General features: G+C 44.7%; 1 protein-coding gene across 1 annotated transcript in view; it reads left to right on the top strand.

Moving 5' to 3' along the window:
* Window positions 1–23,227, top strand: part of SETX (senataxin) — a 199,136-nt gene that overhangs the window by 69,857 nt on the left and 106,052 nt on the right. The window contains exon 9 of the mRNA XM_040324416.1: window positions 167–3,877. Within this exon, the coding sequence (XP_040180350.1) occupies window positions 167–3,877 (3,711 nt within the window). The remainder of the gene's footprint in view (window positions 1–166; window positions 3,878–23,227) is intronic.

Below are 23,227 nucleotides of genomic sequence, written 5' to 3'. Positions count from 1 at the left end.
ATGTGTAATGTTCTGGGGATTTAAGACATTTTAATGACAAAAATGAATATTTTTACATGTGTGCAAAAATGAAAAAAATTGCTCATTTGGTAAAAATTGTTTTACAAAGTTATTGGAAATTTATGTTGTGTTGTAATTTTTTTTCCTTTTTGTTATTACTTTGTAGGAAGCTGGTTGGAAAAGTGCAATTTGCCCAGACTATTGTCCTAATATGTATGAAGATATGCAGAGCCTTGCTAGCATACTCCAATCAGACATTGGTCAGGATATACGTGTCCACAATAGCACCTTTCTATGGTTCATTCCTTATGTTCAATCTGTCATGGACCTTAAAGACTTGGGAGTTGCTTACATTATGGAAGTGATTCACCACCTGTACTCTGAAATAAAGGTGGTCTTCACTCAGGCAAGCAGCCAGTGTGACAAAGTGACAGAATTCTTTGTCAGAGTCTTGGTTGCCATCGTTGAACTGCATCGAAGTAAAAAGTGCCTTCATTTCCTCTGGATTAGCTCTCACAAGTGGGTTGAAGCCATTGTCAAGTGTTCCCTTCTTCCAGTCAAAAGCCCAAGAGTTACATCCACCTCGGCTTTACCTTCTTCCCCCATTTCTCAGACTCCTTCTTCTGTGCAATTTGCTTGCATGCAATTAATAAGGAGCCTTTTACGAGAAGGTTTTCAGTTGGGGCAGCAAGCAGCTTGCAAACAATATTTGGACAAATTCAACCTGATTATCAGAGGAAATTTACTAAGAAACTTGGATCTTAGCAAGTCTGAGGTTCAAGGATTGCAAACCTGTCTCACTCAAATCATCAAAAGTATTAAGGACAAGGTATGCAGCATTCCTAGTTCTTCCGCTGATCAAAGTCCAGCAAGCCTGATCCAGGCTGTACCCTTTATTAAGACAGAAAAAATGGATGTGGAATGTTATGGATCCAGCATTACTTCTCCACATAACTTACCTGATGTTCCTCTCCACCCCTTAGAACATAGGGAACAATTAAAAATGAATATAAAAAAAGAGTCGCCTGACTGTAGTTCATACCTAAAGACCCATATTAAACCGGAAAATTTCGATGATGCAAGTACTTCCATTTCTGCCCAAAAGGAACCAAAAAGACTGGCAGCAGGATGGCAATCCAAATTATCTAAAGTCATTGCAAAAGCTCCAAGCTTGAAGCCAACCACAGCAAATGTAGTGGCTGAAAGTAAAATAAGCAGCAGTGAAGGGAACTCCAGCACTGCACAAAGAGAATATAAAACGGCTAAAGAGCAGAAAGATTTGTTGCTAAAAGCAAAAAGTTGCGGTAATGAAAGTGAGTCAGATGATTTAAATGACGGTGATGAAAACCTATCTCAGAAAGAGCGTGTCAAAAAATGTGTGGACAGAAGTCAACAGACCAATACTGACCGTCTTCCTGTAAGTGAGCAACTTCAAAGGCTGTCTTTAGACAACAACCCAGCATTCCGACCCATAAAGAGAGAATTTCAAGAGGTTGCAGAGGTCAGCTCTTCCAGCTTTGTAGAAAGCAATATTGACTCTGACTCTGTAGTCGACAGTGAAATAGATGATGCTCTTCCCTTGTCTGTGGTTAAGAAAAAGCTTCTAAGGAAAAATTCCAAAAAGTCAGCTCTTATAAAAACTAAAATGAATCGCGATTACACAGCAGAGGTGGCACAGATGAAAGATTCCAGTTTTTCTGCTGATTCAAATCAGCAGGGGTCTGATGTACCAGAATATTCTCTAAAGAGGAAAGTTAAAGGGGCAACTAGAGCTATTAGGGATGATGATATTTCCTCCAAAGCAAAATCTGATCATATTATAACAATCTCAGATGACACTGACCCAGAAGAAGAACCAGTTTGCAGATCTATTTCAATACAAAAGCAGGACACTGGTCAAGATGCTTCAGAAAAACCAATACAGAGACCAGATCAAGTCAAGTCTGAGCCTGGCAATCCAAGCTTTGAGGAGTATGATTCACAATGTTTTGAATTTGAAACCGAGGATGATATATATTCTGTGTGGAGTGATTCACAGTTGGAGGAGACGAAGCCTAATATTCAAGAAAATAAATCCTCGAGGCCAGAGACCAACAATATTGAGGACTTTGACCAAAACAATGATCTCAATCAGTGGGGGTATGACACCGACTATGTTTCTGATGATATAATAGAGAATGCAGCTAAAGATGCAGAACAGCAATTTAAACTATCAACCACTACTGGAAACACTCCATCTAGTAAAGATCATGGTGTTAATAAAGCACCACATGAGACTGTGAATTCCAGCGTGTTTTATGAAAAAATATCTCATGAGTTTGTCGCAGAAACGGACACTAAAATAAAAAAGCCCAAATTGGCTAAAGAACCAGTTTCTTTCCATGCCAAAAGTAGGAACACAAAATCTCCAGCAACACAAAGGAAACTGCAAACTGGCAAAGCAAACAAAGCTGAAAGTCCTTTAAAAGGCCAGGGACATGTTAGGAGGAATGGAAGCCCGGGTAAAGCTTCCCCTGCTGTGGTGCCACCAAAGAAAATGCACAAGTGTCCTGAACCAGCTTCCACTGTTGAAAAACTAAGCTTAAAAAAGGCTCCCCGCAAAGCTTTTGATCTGTCTCAAAGATCCCTTGATAGCTTGGCCGAATTACGGAATTATGGCAAGTCTGCGGGACTTGTTGAGACTAGAAAGCGTAAATCAAAACTGATTTCACCACAGTCCCTTTTAGTAAAAGGTAATAAGTATTTGGCTTGCCAGGATAAACAGTTTTATCGACAGTCCAGGCCTAAGGAGACAGAGAAAAAGAGATTGAGTAGTGATGCTGAAATCGATGACAAAAATGCAGGTATGGCAACAAAGCAAAGTGGACACAAGCTAGGGGATCAGACTTCTCTTCCAGGTCAGATGAACAGAACAGAGAAAATGGAGAGGGCAAAACAGCAAGAACCCCAAAGAAAGGAGATTATGGATGCAGAAAAAGGGTATATGGGCAGTTCTGAAACGAAAGATACTGAAACGAATGACCATCCTGTTGCTGGGTTAGTGCCACAGTCAAGTTTGCAAGAGAATGTCAATGCTCAGCCTACCATGCCATGTACTCATGATCCTAAAGATGACGATGATGATGACTTGTTTTTAACACAGGCAGATCCAATTGATATGGATTTGTGCTCACAGTTGGAGACTGATATACATGTTGGCAAACCCCAAGATATCTGTTCGTCCAGTGCGGTTGATCATTCGACATCAGTTCCCCAGCAGATGGATGTATCAAAATGTAGTTTTAAGGACTGCACCGAGTTTGTCACAGTTTCTGGTGATAAGTGTCCTATACATTCTGCTGCTGAGAAAAAAGAGGATCACATGTTTGCTCGCCCTGGTTTGCCTCCTTCTCTTCAAAAAGTATCCAGACCTTCCACTGCTAAAGTTTATAGTTCTGGGACAACTTCTCGAACTGCCAGCCTTACAAAAGATCTTGAAAGTCTCCCAAAGCACCTACCTACTGCAAAAGCTAAACCATCAGTGCCTAGACCAACTGTGCAATCTCCTGCCCAAAACAAGACCCCAGTTTATCAGAGTACAAGCAATGTGCTGAAACCTCTGATCAACCAAAACAACATCCCCATACAGTGCAGTTCTAATTCTGTTCAAGGGACCAGAATGAATCCTGCTGCAATCCGAACACCACAGTGGGACCAGACCTGGTTACTGCAACAAGTGCTGAACTGGACTTTTGACATGTTTGACAACATTGGACAGTTTGGGCCCCCCAACAAACTTTGTCAGTTGCCGTTGTTAAAAGTACCGCTCAGGTTTTCAGATTACGCAGAGTACTTCAGTGTCTTTTGCCCATTGATGCTTCTGAACACGTTTGAATCGGTAAGAGATTTTGTATTTTTTATACAATAAGTTTAATTTCGGAATGTGTCCCTAGGTTATACTGCTGTCTATAGGAAATTTGACACTAGCATCAAACTTATTAGCCAGAAAAAGCCCTTCCCACTAGCTCCAGTTTTAGTCAGTCTTTTTTTTCTTTTTTCTTCTCCCCCCCCCCCCCCCCCCCCAAACATATAAAACTCAAATATGGCCTGGTAATACAGGCCGATCTATAAGTGGTTAGGAGAATCTGGGGTGTGGTTAAACAGTATTTGATCTCCCCTGCTGATTTTGTACTTTTGCCTACTGAGAATTGTTTTGTTTTAATTGTAAGTTTATTTTAACAGTGAGATACAGAATAACAAATATCCAGAAAAACGCATTTAAAAAAAGTTATAAATTGATTTGATTTGCATTTTTTTTCCAAAAGTTCCACATCTTTGACCCTGGCTTAGAGGGCTTACTGGGATGGGGGGCATATATTTCTTATATTTTTTCTTAAGGAACTCCTGGCAGCCTAACTCAAGATGAATCTCCCCCCCACAGCCCATTCTCCCAAAGGGGCATGTATGCATGTTTGCCCCGGTCCTATATGGAGTACGTGTTTAGGATCTGGTAGATGTCTTGCATAAGTCCTCTACGTGTGCGGCCCTCAAGTATGATGCGTTCAAATGAGGATGATATAGAAAATTGCAGGTGCGGGGCTACGGTTTGGGCATCTGTAGATAGCTGTAGAACACCTGTCGGAAGGTCATGTTTTGGTTTGGAGCTCAGAGAATGGAAGCAGTTTACAGGATCTGGGATCTACTAGTTGTCCGAAGTGGAACAGGTTCCGTGAGGCCCAGGGCCATGACATCTGATGGGTGAGGCTTGCTGGCACTTTAGGATTGCAGAGGAAGGAGGTCATCAGTGAATACTCGGATTTGAGCTTGCATTCCCAGGATAGCTTTCGCCATAGCCGGCGAAGCTGGGACATAGACCCCAATAATTGACCAGGTTCTACCTCCACATTCGCGTTCCAGAGGAAGCTATTCGGGTGTATGGGTGCTAGCCAGATTATCTTCGTCCATTTATTGTATGACCTTTTGGGATAACCAGGAGACGATCGCATGTAATTGGGCCGCTTGGTAGTATCTAACTAGGTTGGGAAACGCCCGGCCCCCGTCGGAGTGCTATGCCATCATGACCGAGCGAGTTATCCTATGTCTCTTATAATTCCACACAAAACACAATAGTTCAGCCTGTAATTTGCATAGGTGACCATAGGGGATGGTGATGGGTAGTGTCTGAAACAAGTATAGGAGTTTAGGGAGGAGGACCATCTTGACGGAGGCGATCCGTCCCCAGGGACAGAGTGAGGTTGACTCCCAAATATTTTAGGGAAGCGCGCTCCCAGTTCTAGGGGAAACTGGACTGTAGATGGTGAAGATCTGCCTCAGGATTGAGTGGGAGGGCCATGGACTTCGATGTGTTTGTTTTCTAACCTGAGAGCTCCCCATATTTATCGAGTTCAGCGTGTAGGTTGGGTAGGGAAATCCGGGGCTGGGTCAGGATGAGGATAATGTTGTCCGCAAACAGATATTTTGAATAATTTTTCCCCTAACCGAGATATCCCGAATGGTTGCTGCCAGGGGCTCAACACATAAGGCAAATAGCCGGTGGGGAGAGCGGACGGCCCTGGCGGGTCCCATTAATAATTGGGAGGGTGGGCGAGGTGACGAAAGGGGTTTTTACTTGCGATGTGGGATTAGTGTAGAGATGTTGTACTGCCTATAAGAAAGGTCCTCGGAAGCCCATATGGCGTAGCGTGGCAAGCATGAAGGGCCAACCAAGTCGGTCAAATGCCTTTTCTAAATTCAGGATCAAGGATTCAGAGTTGTCTCTTTTTGGCCACGTCAATTAGGTCTATGACCTCCCTTGTGTTGTCGCCTGCATGGCGGAGGGGGACGAAGCCCACCTGGTCCATATGGATCAGGGAGGGTATGATCACGTTCAAAGAAGAGCGGGGGGGGTGGCTTGACGCTCGGTGTGAATGGCCGCTTGGAGAGTGAGCTCCGCTCTCTCCTGCAGCATGCACACTCTAAACTGACCCGTATAAACTGTTGTTTTTTTTTTTTTGTTTTTTTTTCTGCTACTTGCACTAAAGTTACCTTCAGTACTCTAAAGTTACCTCGAACCCCCCCAACCCGATTTGGACTTTAGACATCTGCCCAAGATACACACTCTGAGCCGCCGGGACCACTAGCGTTACCTGCACGCTGTTTTTCTACATCAGCTGTTACTTCGGCTCCGTCAACTGCTGACACCCGCTGAGACCATCGCTGGGATATCTGCCGGGAACTCACTCTGCTGTCCGCTGTGTAATGCAATACCGCATGTCTCCAGCCTTGTCCTCAGCCATCTAGCTATACAGCCAGTCGGAGGAGTCTGGACTCTGGTCAGATGCTGAAGAGATCGTCGGGACCCTCGTGGAGCGTCGCTCTGTGATCCAGCATAACCCGCACAAAGCCAGCGTATACTCAGCGCAGACCCAGGCACTGAAACGGCTCAGGTACCCATTGTGTCAGTGGTGTTGTATGCGGTGTCTGCTGACCCCTGCTGGGATTAGCACATAATTACATGCTGCCTATACGTTGTATTGTGTAGTGTTGTATAGTACAGCTTCACAGCCTCAATCAGCCAAAATCGACCATAATTAATTATGAGCCCATAGCCTGCAGTACTGACCCCGGCTGGGACCGCTGATATAATGTTGATATAATTAGTCCCACAGTTCGGCAAAGCAGTAAAATCAGCACAGATATAAGCACCACTTAGCTCAGTATACATAGTCTACATATAGTCAAGCATCGTCACCGTTATCATAAATATATGACTATATTTAGTTATATTTAATTATATATGGACCTGGCTTATATCCTGTGCAGACTCCGTGCAGACTTTTGTTTGGTTTGGCTACCGCACAGCCCCCGAAGCATTCTGGACTTATCTTAAACTGCATCTAAAGCAAACTTCTTGACTTTTACCTATAGAACATGGTCAAAACTAACCCACCGCCTGCTTGCTTGCCCACAACTCGCTCTTCCTCAGCACCGCGATCACAAAGTATCCCGGACCTGTTTAGGTCCCGCACAGCTGCCCGCAATAAAGACGTCTATGGAACTGCAGGTAGCGCAGGAAGATCAGTCACCATAGATACCCCCACAGATTCCTCAGGAAGTTCAAGCATCCCGGTCAGCTCAGATATCTCTAGGATGGCCCCAGAAGACAAGGATCGGGAGGATCAGGAGGACAACGAGGACGCAACGTTGGAGGAAACGGTGAGGCAGTCCCCCTCTTCTGATCATGTGTTGACCTATGCAGATATGACTGTGTTTGTGGATGATATCAAGCGTACTTTTGCGTCTGCTATTACAGAACTTAAAAATGATATGCTAATGCTAAATGAGAAGGCTCGCACGGCTGAATGCCTTGGTTTAAAAAGAGATGTTGCAATCTCCCGATTGGAGTCGGTTTCAAATATTCATACCGCACAATTAATAGCCTAGGGTTAGGGGGGTACCCGAATCAGTTCTACCTGAGCAAATTTCCCCAACGTTGTGCTCCATTTTTAACAATTTATTGGAGAAACCAGCGGATAACCTAATTGACTTTGAGAGAGCCCATCGAGCTCTTCGTGCGCGCCCAAGTGAATCAGCACCGCCTAGAGATATTATTTGCTGTATTCAGAATTTTAAGCTTAAGGAGGACATTATGGCACATGCGCGCCAAAGTGAGTCGATTTTTTTTTTTAATGAACAGAAGATTTCTTTATTTCAGGATCTTTCACCCATTACATTGGGCAATCGTAGAGCCTTGCGCCCTATACTTGAAACACTCAGAGAGCATAATCTTACCTATAGATGGAAGTTCCCTTTTGCTCTCTCGGTCAATGTAGAGGGGGTTGCCCACATCCTTAAGACTCCGGATGATCTACCGCAATTCTGTGAAGCCCTTCATCTACCACCAGTGGACTTACCAGATTGGTACAGGGAATTTAGGTTTCCGTTAGATCCCCCTAGTCTACCGGTCATACAACAATCATCTTCGACTACTCAAGTACCAAAGAAGGGGAAATACCAAAAGCATCTGGGTGTGGACCCTGAAAGACAGGTCCAGGTGACCAGAAGCACGAGGGCAAAAGAATATACGTAAGACTTTGTTTTTGTTTTTTTGCTCCACGGTCTCTGGATACATATGACCTTCTTTCCTTTTTTTTTTTATTTTTTTTTTGTGTCGTAGCCTATTTTTGGCCCCTAATATTCTTTTTTGGACCGCAGAATGGGTTTAGCTCCCTGTGGGGAATATTCTCCTCCGAGGGTGCATGAATTGATCTAATGGCTTGTAATTTGTGTGGATAGCATTGTCTGATCGCTCTTAGCACCTTAGGGATGCAAAAATTATTATTTTTTTTTTTATGTTTTGATACTATACGGGTCAATGCTTTATAAATATGTTTTTTCCTAGGCTGCGGGTGGGAGTAGTGGCTTTTCGGTCACCTTGACGTAATAAATACATTCATTTTAATTTCTGACCATTTCACGGGTCTTTCCCACGTACCCCATACTGTGTCTAACCGGGGTGTTTTACGGGGATATATATATATATATATATAATTTTTTTTTTTTTCCTTTTTCTCTTCTTTTTTCTGCCCTTTGTTCCCCCGGTTAGACACAATTGGAGGAGCCCCTCTGCATCGGCGGAGGAGTGCTCGATCGGTTAAGTGTACATATCTAGCCTGTTCCTTCAGGAGACTTCTTTTTTTTTATTTTTGTTTTTTGTTTTGTGTTTTTTTTTTTTTTTTTTTGTGGGTCCTTGTTCCTGTTTATTTGGGGGTTAATTGACACTGTGCTGAAATGGCTTATCATTCACTTGGTAAACACCCTACCCTGATCTCCCACAACTTAAGGGGACTCAACATTCCGGAAAAGAGGGTATCACTCTTAAGAGAATTAAAAAAAGCTCAGCCTGCCTTTGTGTTAATTTAAGAGACACACTTCCAATCCTCCTCTGTACCCAGATTATTTGATAGACATTTCCCTGAGGTATATCATGCGCCAAACCCTAACTCTAAGTCCAAAGGTGTATCTATTCTGTTGCATGAACACGCATATTTTAAAGTGTCCCAGCAATATAAGGACCCTAAGGGGCGATTTCTGTTCCTCAAGGGAATGTGGCATAATAGAGAGATCACCCTGGCAAATGCTTATTTCCCTAATTCAGGCCATCTTGCATTCTGTCGTCATTTAATAGACGAACTAAAGGGTTTTGCCACTGGCTGTATTATCTTAGGAGGGGACTTTAATATCCCATTGTTACCCCTACAGGATACCTCTAATGGTAGGTCTAGCATTTCATATTCTATTATTCAGAAAATTAAATCACAGCTGAACTCTTTGGCCTTGGTGGATGCTTGGCGCCTGGTATACCCAAAGGGCAGAGATTATACGTACTATTCTCCGTTGCATAAGAAGCACTCTCGTATTGATTATGTGTTTATTTCGCAACGTGATTTACCTTTGCTCCAGGCAGCCAATATAGGTATACAATCCCTTTCGGATCACTGTCCGGTTTCGATTTCCCTCACACAATCAGATAAGCCTTCTAGATCATGCAGCTGGCGGTTGAATTCCACCTTATTGACAGACCCGTTTACCCGCCAACAAATTCGTGAGGCGCTCCAATTATACTTTGAGCTTAATACTACAGAAGAATTGTCACCTTTGACAATCTGGGAGGCCCATAAGTGCGTCATACGTGGCGAACTTATGCGCCTAGGTTCTATTAACCTCTTGACCACCGCCCCATGTCAAAAAGACGTCCTCCTTTTTAAAGTTGAATATCTCGATAACGGCAGCAGCTGCTGCCACAACCGAGATATTCATCTTTTCAGGGGGCGGTGGTGTACACGATAACGGCGGTCTCCGCGGCGGATTCGCCGCGAGATCGCCGTTATCGGTGGCGGGAGAGGGGCCCCCCCCCTCCCGCCGCTCTCCCGCGCCCTCCGCCGCTTACCGGAGCCGTCGGTAGCGGCGGAGGGGATCCGATGTGTCCGGCAGCTGAGCGGGGACGGGACTGAAGGAGAAATCTCCTTCACCCGTCCTCCTAGCTCTGCTGGGCGGAAGTGACGTCAAAACGTCAGTCCCGCCCAGCCTCTTAAAGAAACATTTTTTTTTTTTGTCATTTGAAAAAATGACTTTTTTTTTTAATTTTTTTTTTTGCATTTAAGTCTAATTATGAGATCTGAGGTCTTTTTGACCCCAGATCTCATATTTAAGAGGACCTGTCATGCTTTTTTCTATTACAAGGGATGTTTACATTCCTTGTAATAGGAATAAAAGTGATCAATTTTTTTTTTTTTTTTTTTCAGTGTAAAAAATTATAAAACTAAATAAAAATAAATAAGAAAACCAAAAAAAAATTTTTTAAAGCGCCCCGTCCCGACGAGCTCGCGCGCAGAAGCAAACGCATACGCGAGTAGCGCCCGCATATGAAAACGGTATTCAAACCACACAAGTGAGGTATCGCCGCGATCGTTAGAGTGAGAGCAATAATTCTAGCCCTAGACCTACTCTGCAACTCAAAAAATGCAACCTGTAGAATTTTTTAAACGTCGCCTATCGAGATTTTTAAGGGTAAAAGTTTGACGCCATGACACGAGCGGGCGCAATTTTTAAGCGTGACATGTTGGGTATCATTTTACTCGGCGTAACATTATCTTTCACAATATATAAAAAAATTGGGCAAAATGTATTGTTTTATTTTTTAATTCAAAAAAGTGATTTTTATCCAAAAAAAGTGCGCTTGTAAGACCGCTGCGCAAATACGGTGTGACAAAAAGTATTGCAATGACTGCCATTTTATTCCCTAGGATGTCTGCTAAAAAAAAATATATAATGTTTGGGGGTTCTGATTAATTTTCTAGCAAAAAAATTGTGATTTTCACATGAAGGAGAGAAGTGCCAGAATTTACCTGGTGGGCAAGTGGTTAAGAAAAGAGAAGCGGAAAAAGTTACCGCGGCATTGGCGGAAAAAATTGCCTTCTTGGAAAGCCAACATAAACAGTCTCATTTAGAGGCGCTTGTGTTGGAATTGTCAAAAACGCGGGAAAAACTTAACTCCCTACTTGACCTTAAAGCTAAACGTATTCTTTATTTTAAGAAGGGCTTTCATTATGAACATGGGGATAAATGTGGAAAATTCCTGGCAAAAACTCTTAAAACAATTTCTCATGCACATTCTATTCTCTCTATTAAGACCTCTGAGGGCCAACTTATACAAAAAACGGACCAGATTGCGGCACAATTTCATGCTTTTTACACTAAGCTTTATAATCTCCCTGCGATACATAAACCTGCAGAGCTCCAGGGAAATAGAGAATCCATTCTGCGAGAATATCTCGTGGAGAGTGGCATGCCTACCTTATCGTCGGCCGAGAGTGATTCCTTGGAGATACCGATTTCAGAGGAAGATGTTACGGAGGCAATTAAGACTCTAAAACCGGGCAAGAGTCCAGGCCCAGATGGGTTCACAGCCCATTACTATAAAACTTTTATAGACATCCTGAAAGTCCCTCTACTTCGGGCCTTGGACCATATTCGAATTTTTTCATCAACCTCGAGCACTTTTACGACAGCATATGTAACACTGATCCCTAAACCTTCGAAGGACCCTACTGACTGTGCAAGTTACAGGCCGATTTCTTTGTTGAATCTGGACCTAAAAATATTGGCGAAGCTAATGGCATCTAGACTGACACCTTTCCTTTCAAAACGTATAGGTCCAGAACAGGTGGGATTCATGCCAGGAAGGGAAGCACTGGATAATGTCATAAAAGCCCTTTAATTTGGTCAATCTCGCACATACCAGGGGAATCGAGGGCCTTCTCCTCTCAACCGATGCGGAGAAGGCCTTCGACCGAGTCGCCTGGGACTATATGTTTGCTACTTGCAGACATATTGGGTTGGGATCGCACATGATGGCGTGGATAGCGGCTTTATATCATAAACCCCGGGCACAGCTTAAAATCAATGGCACCCTCTCGGAAGCAGTGGAGATAAACAACGGAACAAGGCAGGGATGTCCTCTTTCCCCTCTTTTATTTATTCTATCTTTAGAGCCTTTTATTCGCACAGTTAATGCAAACCCGGAGGTACAAGGATTTCAGATAGGCCAGCGTGACTTTAAAATAGCAGCGTAGGCGGATGACCTTTTATTTTTTCTGACACGGCCTCACGATTCAATTCCGAACCTCTTTAAAGCTTTCAAAATTTTCAGCTATATCTCCAATATGAAAATTAATGACTCTAAATCGGAAGCCCTTAATCTTACACTGTCATCTGACTCTTTAGAGAGTACACGTTCCTCCTGCCCGTTTAAGTGGGTAACTTCATCTATTACCTATTTAGGAATTAAATTGGCGACTAACTTTGGGGATATCTATAAGATTAATTTCCTCCCCCTGTTAAAAAAAATCCAAGTAGATCTTAAAGGGTGGAGCTCTAGACCTTTCTCCTGGTTTGGGAGAGCCGCCATACTAAAGATGGTAATTTTACCCAGAATCCTTTATCATTTCCACACCTTACCCATTCCACTCCCAGGTCTTTTTTTTAAAAGACTTCAGGCTACTGTACGTACTTTTTTATTTGGAAGGGGCAAAAACCTTGGATAAAGCTGCATACGCTCTCAAAACTTAAGGACGAGGGGGGTATAGGCCTGCCTGATTTCAAACTCTATCATTCCGGGATGCATCTAGCCAGAATTCTGGACTGGAACTGTCACAGGGGGCAGAAGGATTGGGTTACACTAGAGGAAGCATCCTCCACATTACACCTTAAATTCCTACCCTGGATTCCATGGGGGAAACTTCTGAAGAGTCTGCAGCAGCATCCTTTGGTGGGGTCAACGCTTAGAGCATTTCATATGATAACAAAACATCATAAATTGTCCTCATGTCCCGGCCCGCTTACTCCTATTACTCGTAACCCTGATTTCATGCCCGGGATGAACCTTCATTTAATGTCACCCACTGATCAATCGTTGCCCCTTTTAATGATACATTGTGTCGAGGCTAATACTTTAAAATCTTTTGATTACTTAAGCAGAGAGATAAACCCTCAGAGCTATCTTTCATTCTGGGCTTACCGACAGCTGCATAATTATATACAGGTTTCCCAGATTAAAAAACAATTTATTAGACCGATAACTCCCTTTGAACAAATCTGCCTGGCTGGAGCTCCGGTACCGAGATCTATGTCTTAGTACTGCTGGCTTCAACGAGATAGGGGGGGCAATTCTGCTGGAATACGAGTACAATGGGAAAAGGCGCTCAAAACAAATTTCACTGATAAGCAATGGAAGCGTGCCTGCATCTTTGCCCATAAGTGCGCGACTGGTACGAGATTGCAGGAAATGTCGTATAAACTTTTAACACAATGGTATGTCACTCCGGACAAAATTAAAAAATGGTACCTGCTGACATCGCATTCGTGCTGGAGATGCGAGAAAGACCCGGGCACCATTGTTCATATATGGTGGGAGTGTCGGTGTCTGAGACCTTTCTGGGACAGGGTGTGTGAATTGATCAAAGCCATCACGGATACTACAATCTCCCTTACGCCGGCATGTTGCTTACTCCACATCGCCGACTGCTCTATGCAACTCTACAAAAAATCACTGATTAGACATCTATTGAACGCGGCGAAAGTTTTAATCCCTAGGCACTGGAAATCGAAGGATATTCCTTCTATACCGGAATGGTTTAGCTCCATAGAGTATATTCACCAATTGGAGGAAACTGTAGCAATTGCCAGGGAATCGTCGGAAAAATTCAATCAGACGTGGTTACCTTAGGTCACGTTCAGGCATTCTGATCAATACATACAACTCTATGTGGGATGAGATTGCTCTCTTGGCTTTGATCATTTCCTTTCCAATCTTCCTGGAGGGGAGAAGAAGTTAGCTGGTCCATTGACTACGGTGTCACTGCCCCCCCCCCCCCTTTTAATTTTCTTGTGTTTTTTTTTTTTTCTCGTTTTTTTTCTCCTTTTCTTTTTTCTTAGTAATTGCTAGTAGTGGGTAATATCCTAGATAGTGATTTTTCCCCTTGCTTTTCTTAGTTTATAAGATATAAAAGTTGTTTACTTTCAGAGTATGTATTTGACATGTTTTGACTATGTGCTATTGTGTGGTACTTATGTACCCTGGCTGTAATTTGTACTCTGATTTTCTTTTTCTCTAAATAAAAAACAAATTGGAAAAAAAAAAAAAGGATCGCGTTCAGGCGTATCGAGAGGATTTTCGTGAACATTTTCAGGTCCGAGTTTAATAGGGCTCTGGGTCTGTAGCTGGCACAAGAGGAAGGGTCTTTAACTGGTTTTGGGATAAGGGTTAGAAAGGAGATTTGCATGTCACTCTGGATAGGGGGTTTGCTGGCGGAAAGCATTTTATAGTTTGGTCATATGCGGGAGCAGTAGGGGAGGAATGTTTTGTAGTATTTGTAATTTAGCCCATCTGGTCCTGGGGATTTGTGAGCGGGTAGGGCTTTTATAGTCCCCGTGAGTTCCTCCCTGGTAATGGGAGCTTTGAGTGTGAGTAAGTCTGAGGCCTGCAATTGGGGAATTCCAGCCTGCTCCAAATAATGGGTCATTCTGTCGACCGGGTCTGGCATGAGTGGATTATGTGGTATCTAGAGGTCGACCGATATATCGGGCAGATATTCAGTCATTTTGGAGAAATTGGCAAGGCCGATTATTATCCAAATGTGGCCGATATTTAGCAGATCTGCATCAGCAGAGTATGGAAAAGGAAGGAGGAACATGGGGTTCCCCCTCCCTTCTCCACACTGTCTGCAGAGCAGTGCCGTGTGTGTGTGAAACACTAAGGAGATAGAGAATGGAGCTGTCGCTAGCACGGACTGATGTCGGGGTGGGCGGGACCCGGGGTGGGCGGGAGTCAGCTGTCCAACACCAGCCAGCCACCTCTAACATCACGATGAATCTGAGCTCCTCTCAGGCCATACCCTCGATCTCATTTTCAAACAGGATTTGGAAATTGAACGGCGAAAATTAGCCACTTCCATGGACCGATCACCATGCCATTAAATTTATAATCGCCAACCATCTTAGACCAAACAAAACAAGAAAACCGGTGACAACTCACTGGATTAGATCTCAGAAGAAGCTCCATTCGGAACTCTTCAAAACGACCCTAGGAAACAAAATAAACACAGTACAACAGCAACAAACAGCCGTAGAAACACTTGACGCCATCAACAAGGCACTACTTCAGTCCGCTGACCGGGTGGCACCAAAACGCAAAACTTGCATCCGGAAAAACAACGCTGGCTGGTTTAACGACCAGTTAACGTTGCTAAAGCAAGAGCGTAGAAGAGCAGAAGCTGCATGGAAAAGAAGCTCTTCAGATAAAAACCACACCATTTATAAGACTAACAAAGAAATATCAAAAATCTTTATGGCAAAAAAAATCATTTTTCCAACATCGCCAAGGCCCTAAATCGCCCCCGCGAACTCTTCAAGCTGCTTTCACAGTCGATGAATCCAGCCTGCCTGGAGCCCCCCAATGCAGATTCTCAAGAATTTTGCAACGAATTATCAGATTATTTCATTAATAAAATTGAAAAAATCCGTACAAGCATTGAGGAAAATGGAATCTGCATGAGTCCCGCCCCTAAGCCCAACCCAAATACCATTATATACCCGGATCAAGCACCTAAATTCACCTTTAAACCCATCTCCACCATAGCCACAAAAAACATCATTCGGTCTCTGTGCAACAGCACAGCACCCAATGATATCATCCCCACTAAACTGCTGAAAGAAAGTGCCGATATTTTGGCACCAGCTATCACGCAGATCATAAATCAATCATTCAAGGAGGGCATGGTGCCATCCTTGTTGAAACAAGGCACAATAAAACCGATCTTAAAAAAAAAAAAACACCCTCGACCCTTAAGACCCAAACAATAGGAGGCCCATAACGGGTCTAAATGTTTTCTCCAAAATAATGGAGAAAGAAGTTGTACAACAGTTACAACTGCATTTAGAAACCCAAAAATTACTTGATACGTTTCAATCAGGCTTCCGGCCAGGGCACGGAACTGAAACTGCTCTGGTAAAAATATGGGATGACATCCTAGAGGCTGCAGATGAAGGAGAATCCTCTCTCCTGATCCTGTTGGACCTTAGTGCGGCCTTTGACACGGTAGACCATGGACTACTACTCATTAGGCTAACTGAAATAGCCAAAGTCGCAGAAGCCGATTTACCATGGTTCTCCTCCTTTTTGGAAAACCGATCACAAACCGTGAAATTGGGATCTTTCACATCAGGAAAGCATTCGGTATCATGCGGAGTCCCTCAGGAATCTCCCTTATCACCACTACTGTTCAATATCTATCTCTGTCCCCTCTTTGAAATCATCAGGAACCAGAAGCTACTTTACCATTCCTATGCAGACGACACTCAACTATATCTCCGCGTCAGCAACGAAAAGGATCATTCTCTTGGATTAGAGAGATCCCTTACTCTAATAGATAACTGGATGACATCCAGTTATCTTAAACTTAATGGTTCAAAAACAGAGCTTCTCCTGTTTCACGCAAACCGGAAAAGTCACTCCACCCCAACTTGGACCCCACCGCCCATTCTGGGTAAAAATATCTCCCCTAGCACCAAAGTCAAAAGTCTCGGAGTCATCTTCGACTGACAATGGATGCACAAATAGGGTCAGTAGTCAGCGGATCCCATCATCTGCTACGCCTACTACGCCGACTTACCCCCTTTATCCCTAAAGAAGACATTGCAGTCGTGGTGGGAACAATCATCAATTCCAGACTGGACTACGCTGATGCCCTTTATTTAGGACTTCCCAAATACCAAATCACTCGTCTGCAAGTCGTTCAAAATATGGCCGCTCGATTAGTGACTGGAAAAAAACCATAGGAGTCGATCTCCTTTTCACTTAGATCACTTCACTGGCTACCAGTGAAAGACAGAATCACTTTTAAGGCACTCTGCCTAACACAGAAGTGTGTTCAAGGAAACGCTCCCCAATATCTATGCAAAAAAATAAAAATTTATAACCCAAATCGCATTCTGCGATCAACAAATCAAAACCTACTGGAAAATACCCAAGGCAAGATACAAATCCAAAGGAGATCGGAGATTTGCTGTCCAAGGACCTCGACTGTGGAATGCACTACCAACCACCATCCGACTGGAGTCGGACCACTTGGCCTTCAGGAGAATTATTAAAACTCATCTCTTCTGAGGTAAAGGGTTTCCTTACAGAAGGAATGGAAACAGCGCCCAGAGGCGATTCAGTTCGCATGTGTTGCGCTCTATAAGTTTTTTCACTCACTCACTCAGAGAGTTTCACACATTATCAGCTACATTATGTGCTGTGAAACCTGCCAGTGCCATCTGCTAATGCCAACCAGCCAGTGCCATCCAGTGCCACCTGCCAATGCCATCCAGTGCCACCTGCCAATGCCATGCCAACTAGTGCCAGTGCCAACCAGTGCCATCAGCCAGTGCTAACTATTGCCAATTAGTGCCACCTGCCAGTACCAACCAGTTTCACCTGCCAATGCCATCCAGTGCCACATGCCAATTGGTGCCACCTGCCAGTGCCAATTAGTGCCACCTGCCAGTGTCACCTTAGTGCCACGTGCCAACCAATGCCACCTGCCAGTGTCACCTTAGTGCCACCTGCCAGTGCCACCTGCCAATCAGTGCCATCTGCTATTGCCAATTGGTTCCATCCAGTGCAACCTGCCAGTGCCAATTAGCGCCACCTGCCAAAAAATAAAAATCGGCCGCAAAAATCGGCATCATATATCGGCCATCGGCCGCCCCAAATTCTAAATATTGGCATCGGTATCGGCCAGAGAAAAACCCATATCGGTCGACCTCTAGTGGTATCTCAGGTTTGTTGTCTAAGTCGGTGTACAAGTCTGCAAATGCGCTTGCTATGCCCTGGGGGTGGGATAACGTGCAACCTGATCTGTTGTTTATCGTGCCTTGTTGCCCTTGTCATAGTACAGTTGTTTTAGTCGTATCGGCACTTTCCACCTGACCCATCGCTAGTTCCCGAAACCAGGATTTGAGTGATCTGTTTGTTTTAAGGAGTGGCAGGGACGGGGAGGATTGCAGTCGGGCCTCCTGGATCCCGAGTTGCTTTTTAGCTTGTAGCTTGGCGGCATTGGCGTTCTTCAATGCTGAAGAAAGGGCAATACAGTGACCTCTAAGGACAGTTTTATGGGCAGCCCAGAGTGTGGCAAGGGAGATGTCTGGTGTGTCGATTTTGGTGAAATGGTATTTTAGGATGGATTCATGCAACAGAAAGTTGTTCAGCTGTCAGTTGTAGGGCCTGCGCAAGGGAGTGCTTAGGTTCAGTGTTAATGTAACGGGGGCATGGTTGGACCATTAAATGGGGTGTATCCGTGCTGAATCGGTGATGTGGGACGTATTATTGTTGACAAAGAAGTAATCTATGCGCGAGTGGGTATGATTTGGGGGGGAGGCGCCGAGTAGAATGTGTAGTGGCGGTTGCCTGGATGGGGAGCCCTCCAGGCATTGAGAGCATGCCTGCTGGTAAGTTGGTGAAAGAGCTTGGAGTCCCGTAGGGCTCGAGATTGCGAGGCCTGGCAGTTTACAGAGTGAGAGGGATTGAAATCTCCGATTGCGAGAAAGTCGTGGGGCGTTTGGGATAAGCGAGTGAGGACCTTTGCGAGGAATCAATGCTGGTGGGTGTTCGGGGCTGTCATGGACCTTGGAGTAATGGAGTGGTTACTGAGCTATATTGAGACATTTCCATTATGTGATAAGCCTGTTTAAAGCCTTTGTGATTATCAGGTGTGGGTGTCTTCTGTCAGAGACAGCCCGTCCTGAAGATGTATGTGTTTATGCTAAGGGACTTTGTATTGTTCTAAAGGTCAGAAGCCTGTCAGCTGTATTGATTTAGCATTCTATTGTCTAAAGCAATGTAACCTCTCAGAGGTAGTAATTAAGTAGACTGGGTTATTGTGTACATTGATTACCCCCTGGGGCTTCTGTCTCAATACACAAGTCTTTCTATCCAAGCTATTGGACCAATCCCTGTTGACTATTTCAAGTCCTCATTTGCATGGTCAAGGAGGACCTGAGTGAAGACTGCATACTTTACAATTGACCAATGGGAAAGCGGTTGTTGGGGGTGGGATGTACCAAATTCTGTATAAAAGTGTGCTGTGTACTTGAAAATAAAGAGTCCTGTTTGAACTTGCATACAGCCTGCCTGGTGTCTGTTCTTAATGGGTCCGAATGGCACATAGCTGTAATTCGGATCCCGGAACCTTGGATGACTGGACCATCCGACGTTGCAATCTGCAAGCTGACTCATTGGTAGCAGAGGAGTGTCGGGAGAGCAGGACCTGGGCGAGCAAGGATCTTGTCACAGGGGCATAGAGGGTACAGAAGGTGATTGCTTAGGTCTGCCAAAAACCACGAATGGTGACACTGCAGGTTTAGTTAGGTGGCAGAGCAAGTGAATGGGGAACCCTGTTTAATAAGTATGGCGACGCTGCTCTTTTTTACGTGGGTTAAAGGCCTGGTAGATTTGGTAGTATTGTCTGAAAGCGAATTTGAAGTCCCCCCCCCCCCCCTATTACCAAAGGTCTTTTCCTGTTAGAGTTTAGGCCGTGGATATTTGGTGACATTTTCTTGGCCATTATATAGGGTGGGGTGAGCTGCAATTATTATACTTGGCTGGTTCTTTCGGTGGTGTATCTGGTTCTGGGAGCGTGGCACCAATGGGTGAAGAGCCGGTAGCCATTGAGGTCCTCGCGATGAGCCAGTCTGTAGAGGAGAGAAGGATCTAGAAGAAAGGGGGTTAGAATAGTAAGACATATAACTGAAACAACAATCTTCATCAAGTTGGCTCTATATAACCACAGGGCCTATATAGTTCCTATAGGGGGTTGAAGGAAAAACAAACTATAAGGGCGTTGGGAAAGGAACTTTGGATGGTAAACCAAGGGGGTTGGTAATCAGAAAGTCAACCTCTTCGGTGTCTCGACCGAGGCCAGCCCTTGGTGTAAATCCATAGTTTCCAGCAGGCCACGCACACAGATGTTCTTCTGTCGTCCCCTGTTATGCAAGTCCTTGACATGACGCTGCTCGGCACGTGGCTTTCACGTCTTCTATGAGCGGTTTGAAATCTTTTTTGGAATGGCCTGTAAATAGGATTGCCATGGTGGTGTGGGGGGGGGGGGTCGCGCTGAGCCCCTTTTTTTCCCAGTGTGAAGGTTGTGGGTGGTGGTCCTCTGTGGGGGCAACGTGAGCCCAGGCGGTAGGCTGCGGTGGAGGGTCCCAGGGCTCAGACCATGCTGGGGTGCGAGAAGTAAGTGGAGCCAAGATCCTCCTCTGTAACTGGGGTCGTGCTCTTGCCATCTGGGCATAGGAGGGGGGGGTCTCTTCATTTCCCCTGGTGGAGCTGGATTCCCTTCTCTCTAGGCTTTGGGGGAGGTCCGCTGGAGTTGAGGCCTACTGCCTCCTTCAGGGTCTGAGTAGGCATGAGATGGCGTGGGGCCCTGGAGGGCCGGAAAGTCCTCCGTGCCATATGTGGGGGTGGGAGAGACTGGACTGCCCTCCTGTAAGCCAGGATTCGATGCTGTCTGCAGCAACCGTGGGTAGGCCTCTGTGCACTGGGTATACTGTGATGTGGGCTGGATTAGGGCCTTGGCCTGCTTCTTGTGTGGCGTGGCTGGGAGGGGGAAGAGCCTGCTGTAAGCCGCTTGCTGTGGTTTGTTAAGCCTCTGCGCTGGATGCTGGGCTGCAGGGTGGTCTTGTGTGGGCTGCTGTCTGTGCGGAGAGGGGAGCGAGGAGGCCCAAGATCGGGAGGCAGCAGCATCCAGCACCATCTTGTTTCCCCCCTGCCCGGCAGCATGTCGGGCGTTTGGAAGTAGTCCCAGGAGGACACGGAGGAGACCGGCAGAGGTTGGGGATGATGATCCCCTGGCTGAGGTGGATCGAATTGTCCGAGCCGCCAATGGCTGGGTACATTTTCCCCAAGTTTTGTGCCTGTTTGGTGTGGGCTGGAGAGGAGCTCTCAAGCCATGCGTCTGTCCAGGTCGGCTTCTGGCCACGCCCCCTTGATTTGTATTTTAATGAGTAAAATAAGTATTTGCCCTCTTCTCAAAACATGACTTGGTGCTTGGTGGCAAAACTTTTGTTGGCAATCACAGAGGTCAGACATTTCTTGTAGTTGGCCTCCCAGGTTTACCCAGATCTCGGGAGGGATTTTGTCCCACTTCTTCTCTTTTGCAGATCCTCTGTCATTAAGGTTTCGAGGCTGACGTTTGGGAACTCGAACCTTCAGCTCCACATACATTTTCTTTGGGATTAAGGTCTGGAGACTGGCTAGGCCACTCCAGTACCACAGTGTGCTTCTTGAACCACTCCTTTGTTGCCTTGGCCGTGTGTTTTGGGTCATTGTCATGCTGGAAGACCCATCCACGACCCATTTTTAATGCCCTGGCTGAGGGAAGGATGTTCTCACCCAAGATTTAATGGCACTTGGCCCCGTCCAGCGTCTCTTTGATGCAGTGCAGTTGTCCCGTCCCCTTAGAAAAAAAAACACCCCAAAGCATAATGTTTCCACCTCCATGTTTGACGGTGGAGATGATCTTCTTGGGGTCATAGGCAGCATTCCTTCCTCCTCCAAACACGGCAAGTTGAGTTGATGCCAAAGAGCTTGATTTTGGTCTCGTCTGACCACAACACTTATACCCAGTTCTCTGAATCATTCAGATGTTCATTAGCAAACTTCAGACGGGCCTGTACATGTGCTTTGTTGAGCAAGGGGACCTTGCGGGCGCTGCAGGATTTCAGTCCTTCACAGCACAGTGCGTTACCAATTGTTTTCTTGGTGGCTATGATCTCAGCTGCCTTGATATTGATGAGTCTCATGTAATTCTGGGCCGATTCCTCACTGTTCTAATGTTCATTGAAACTCCATGAGGTGAGATCTTGCATGGAGACCCAGACTGAGGGAGATTGAAGGTTTTGTGTTTCTTTCATTTGCGAATAATTGCACCAACTGCTGTCCCCCTCTCACCAAGCTGCTTGGCGACGGTCTTGTAGCCCATTCTAGCCTTATGTAGGTCTACAAACTTGTCCCTGACATCCTTGGACAGCTCTTGGGTCTTGGCCATGGTGGAGAGATTGGAATTTGATTGCTTCTGTGGATAGGTGTCTTTTATACAGGTAACAAGCTGAGATGATGAGCGCTCCTAATCTCAGCTCGTTACCTGTATAGAAGAAACCTGGGAGCCAGAAATCTTGTTGGGGTGGGGGGGGGGGGGGGTCAAATCCTATTTCACTCATTAAAATGCAAATCAATTTTATAACTTTTTTTTTTTTTTTATGCAATTTTCTGGATATTTTTGTTTCTCTCACTGTTAAAAAAAAAATCTACTGTCAAAATTGTAGACTCATTATTTGTCAGTGGGCAAGCGTACAAAATCAGGGGTAGTTACGTAGTCAGTAACATTGAAAGACACCAGCTTATCCAGTCCATCCAGTTAATCAATAGTAATTCTCATATCCCTGTATGTTGTGATCATTAAGATGCACATCTAATATTTTTTTATTTTTTTTAAACTATAGGGCTCCTATACACCTAATGTTGCAGCTTCACAGAATATGTTTGCTTGTGTTTCTATGCTCCTTTCCTGTGAGAACCTGCTAAATACAGATATTCCCCATTCATGAACAAATAGAATGCCCAGTCTATGATGATTGGGTCATTCCTAAAAAGATGAGAAAAAATGATGTGGTCCAAGGCACCATAGGTAAATGGCCTCCATCCCAAATTTGAACAGAAAAAAAAGTTTGGTCAGCGGGACTTTAAATGAGGCCAATCACCATGTGGAGTAAGCATATAAGATATACAGTATTGCTTAATTGGGTTCCAACACAAAAGGGGGGAGTAAGTTCGGGACTTGGAATGAGAGATGTATAACAAAAAGCAGTCTTACCAAAGAGCATTTTATTATGCCTTGTGATATAATGTAAAGCATACTGAATGACAAAAATTGCATCCACAAAATCGTATAAACATGCTACAAATTACATATGCATATTAACACCTATGTTAATATGCATATGTAATTTGTAGCATATTTATGCGTATAGGGTGGGACTTTAGATGAGACTATGATAGGAACTACCACAGGCCTCCACCCCTGTAAAAGGATAAAAGGGGGGGAGGTTTTGGGACCGCACAATTGTTGGCTAAAGTAATGCAGTGCCG

Source organism: Rana temporaria, chromosome 9, assembly GCF_905171775.1.
Source record: "Rana temporaria chromosome 9, aRanTem1.1, whole genome shotgun sequence".
Classification (NCBI taxonomy): domain Eukaryota; kingdom Metazoa; phylum Chordata; class Amphibia; order Anura; family Ranidae; genus Rana; species Rana temporaria.
Note: the sequence above shows the minus strand (reverse complement) of the source record. Positions and strands in the feature narration are given on the sequence as shown.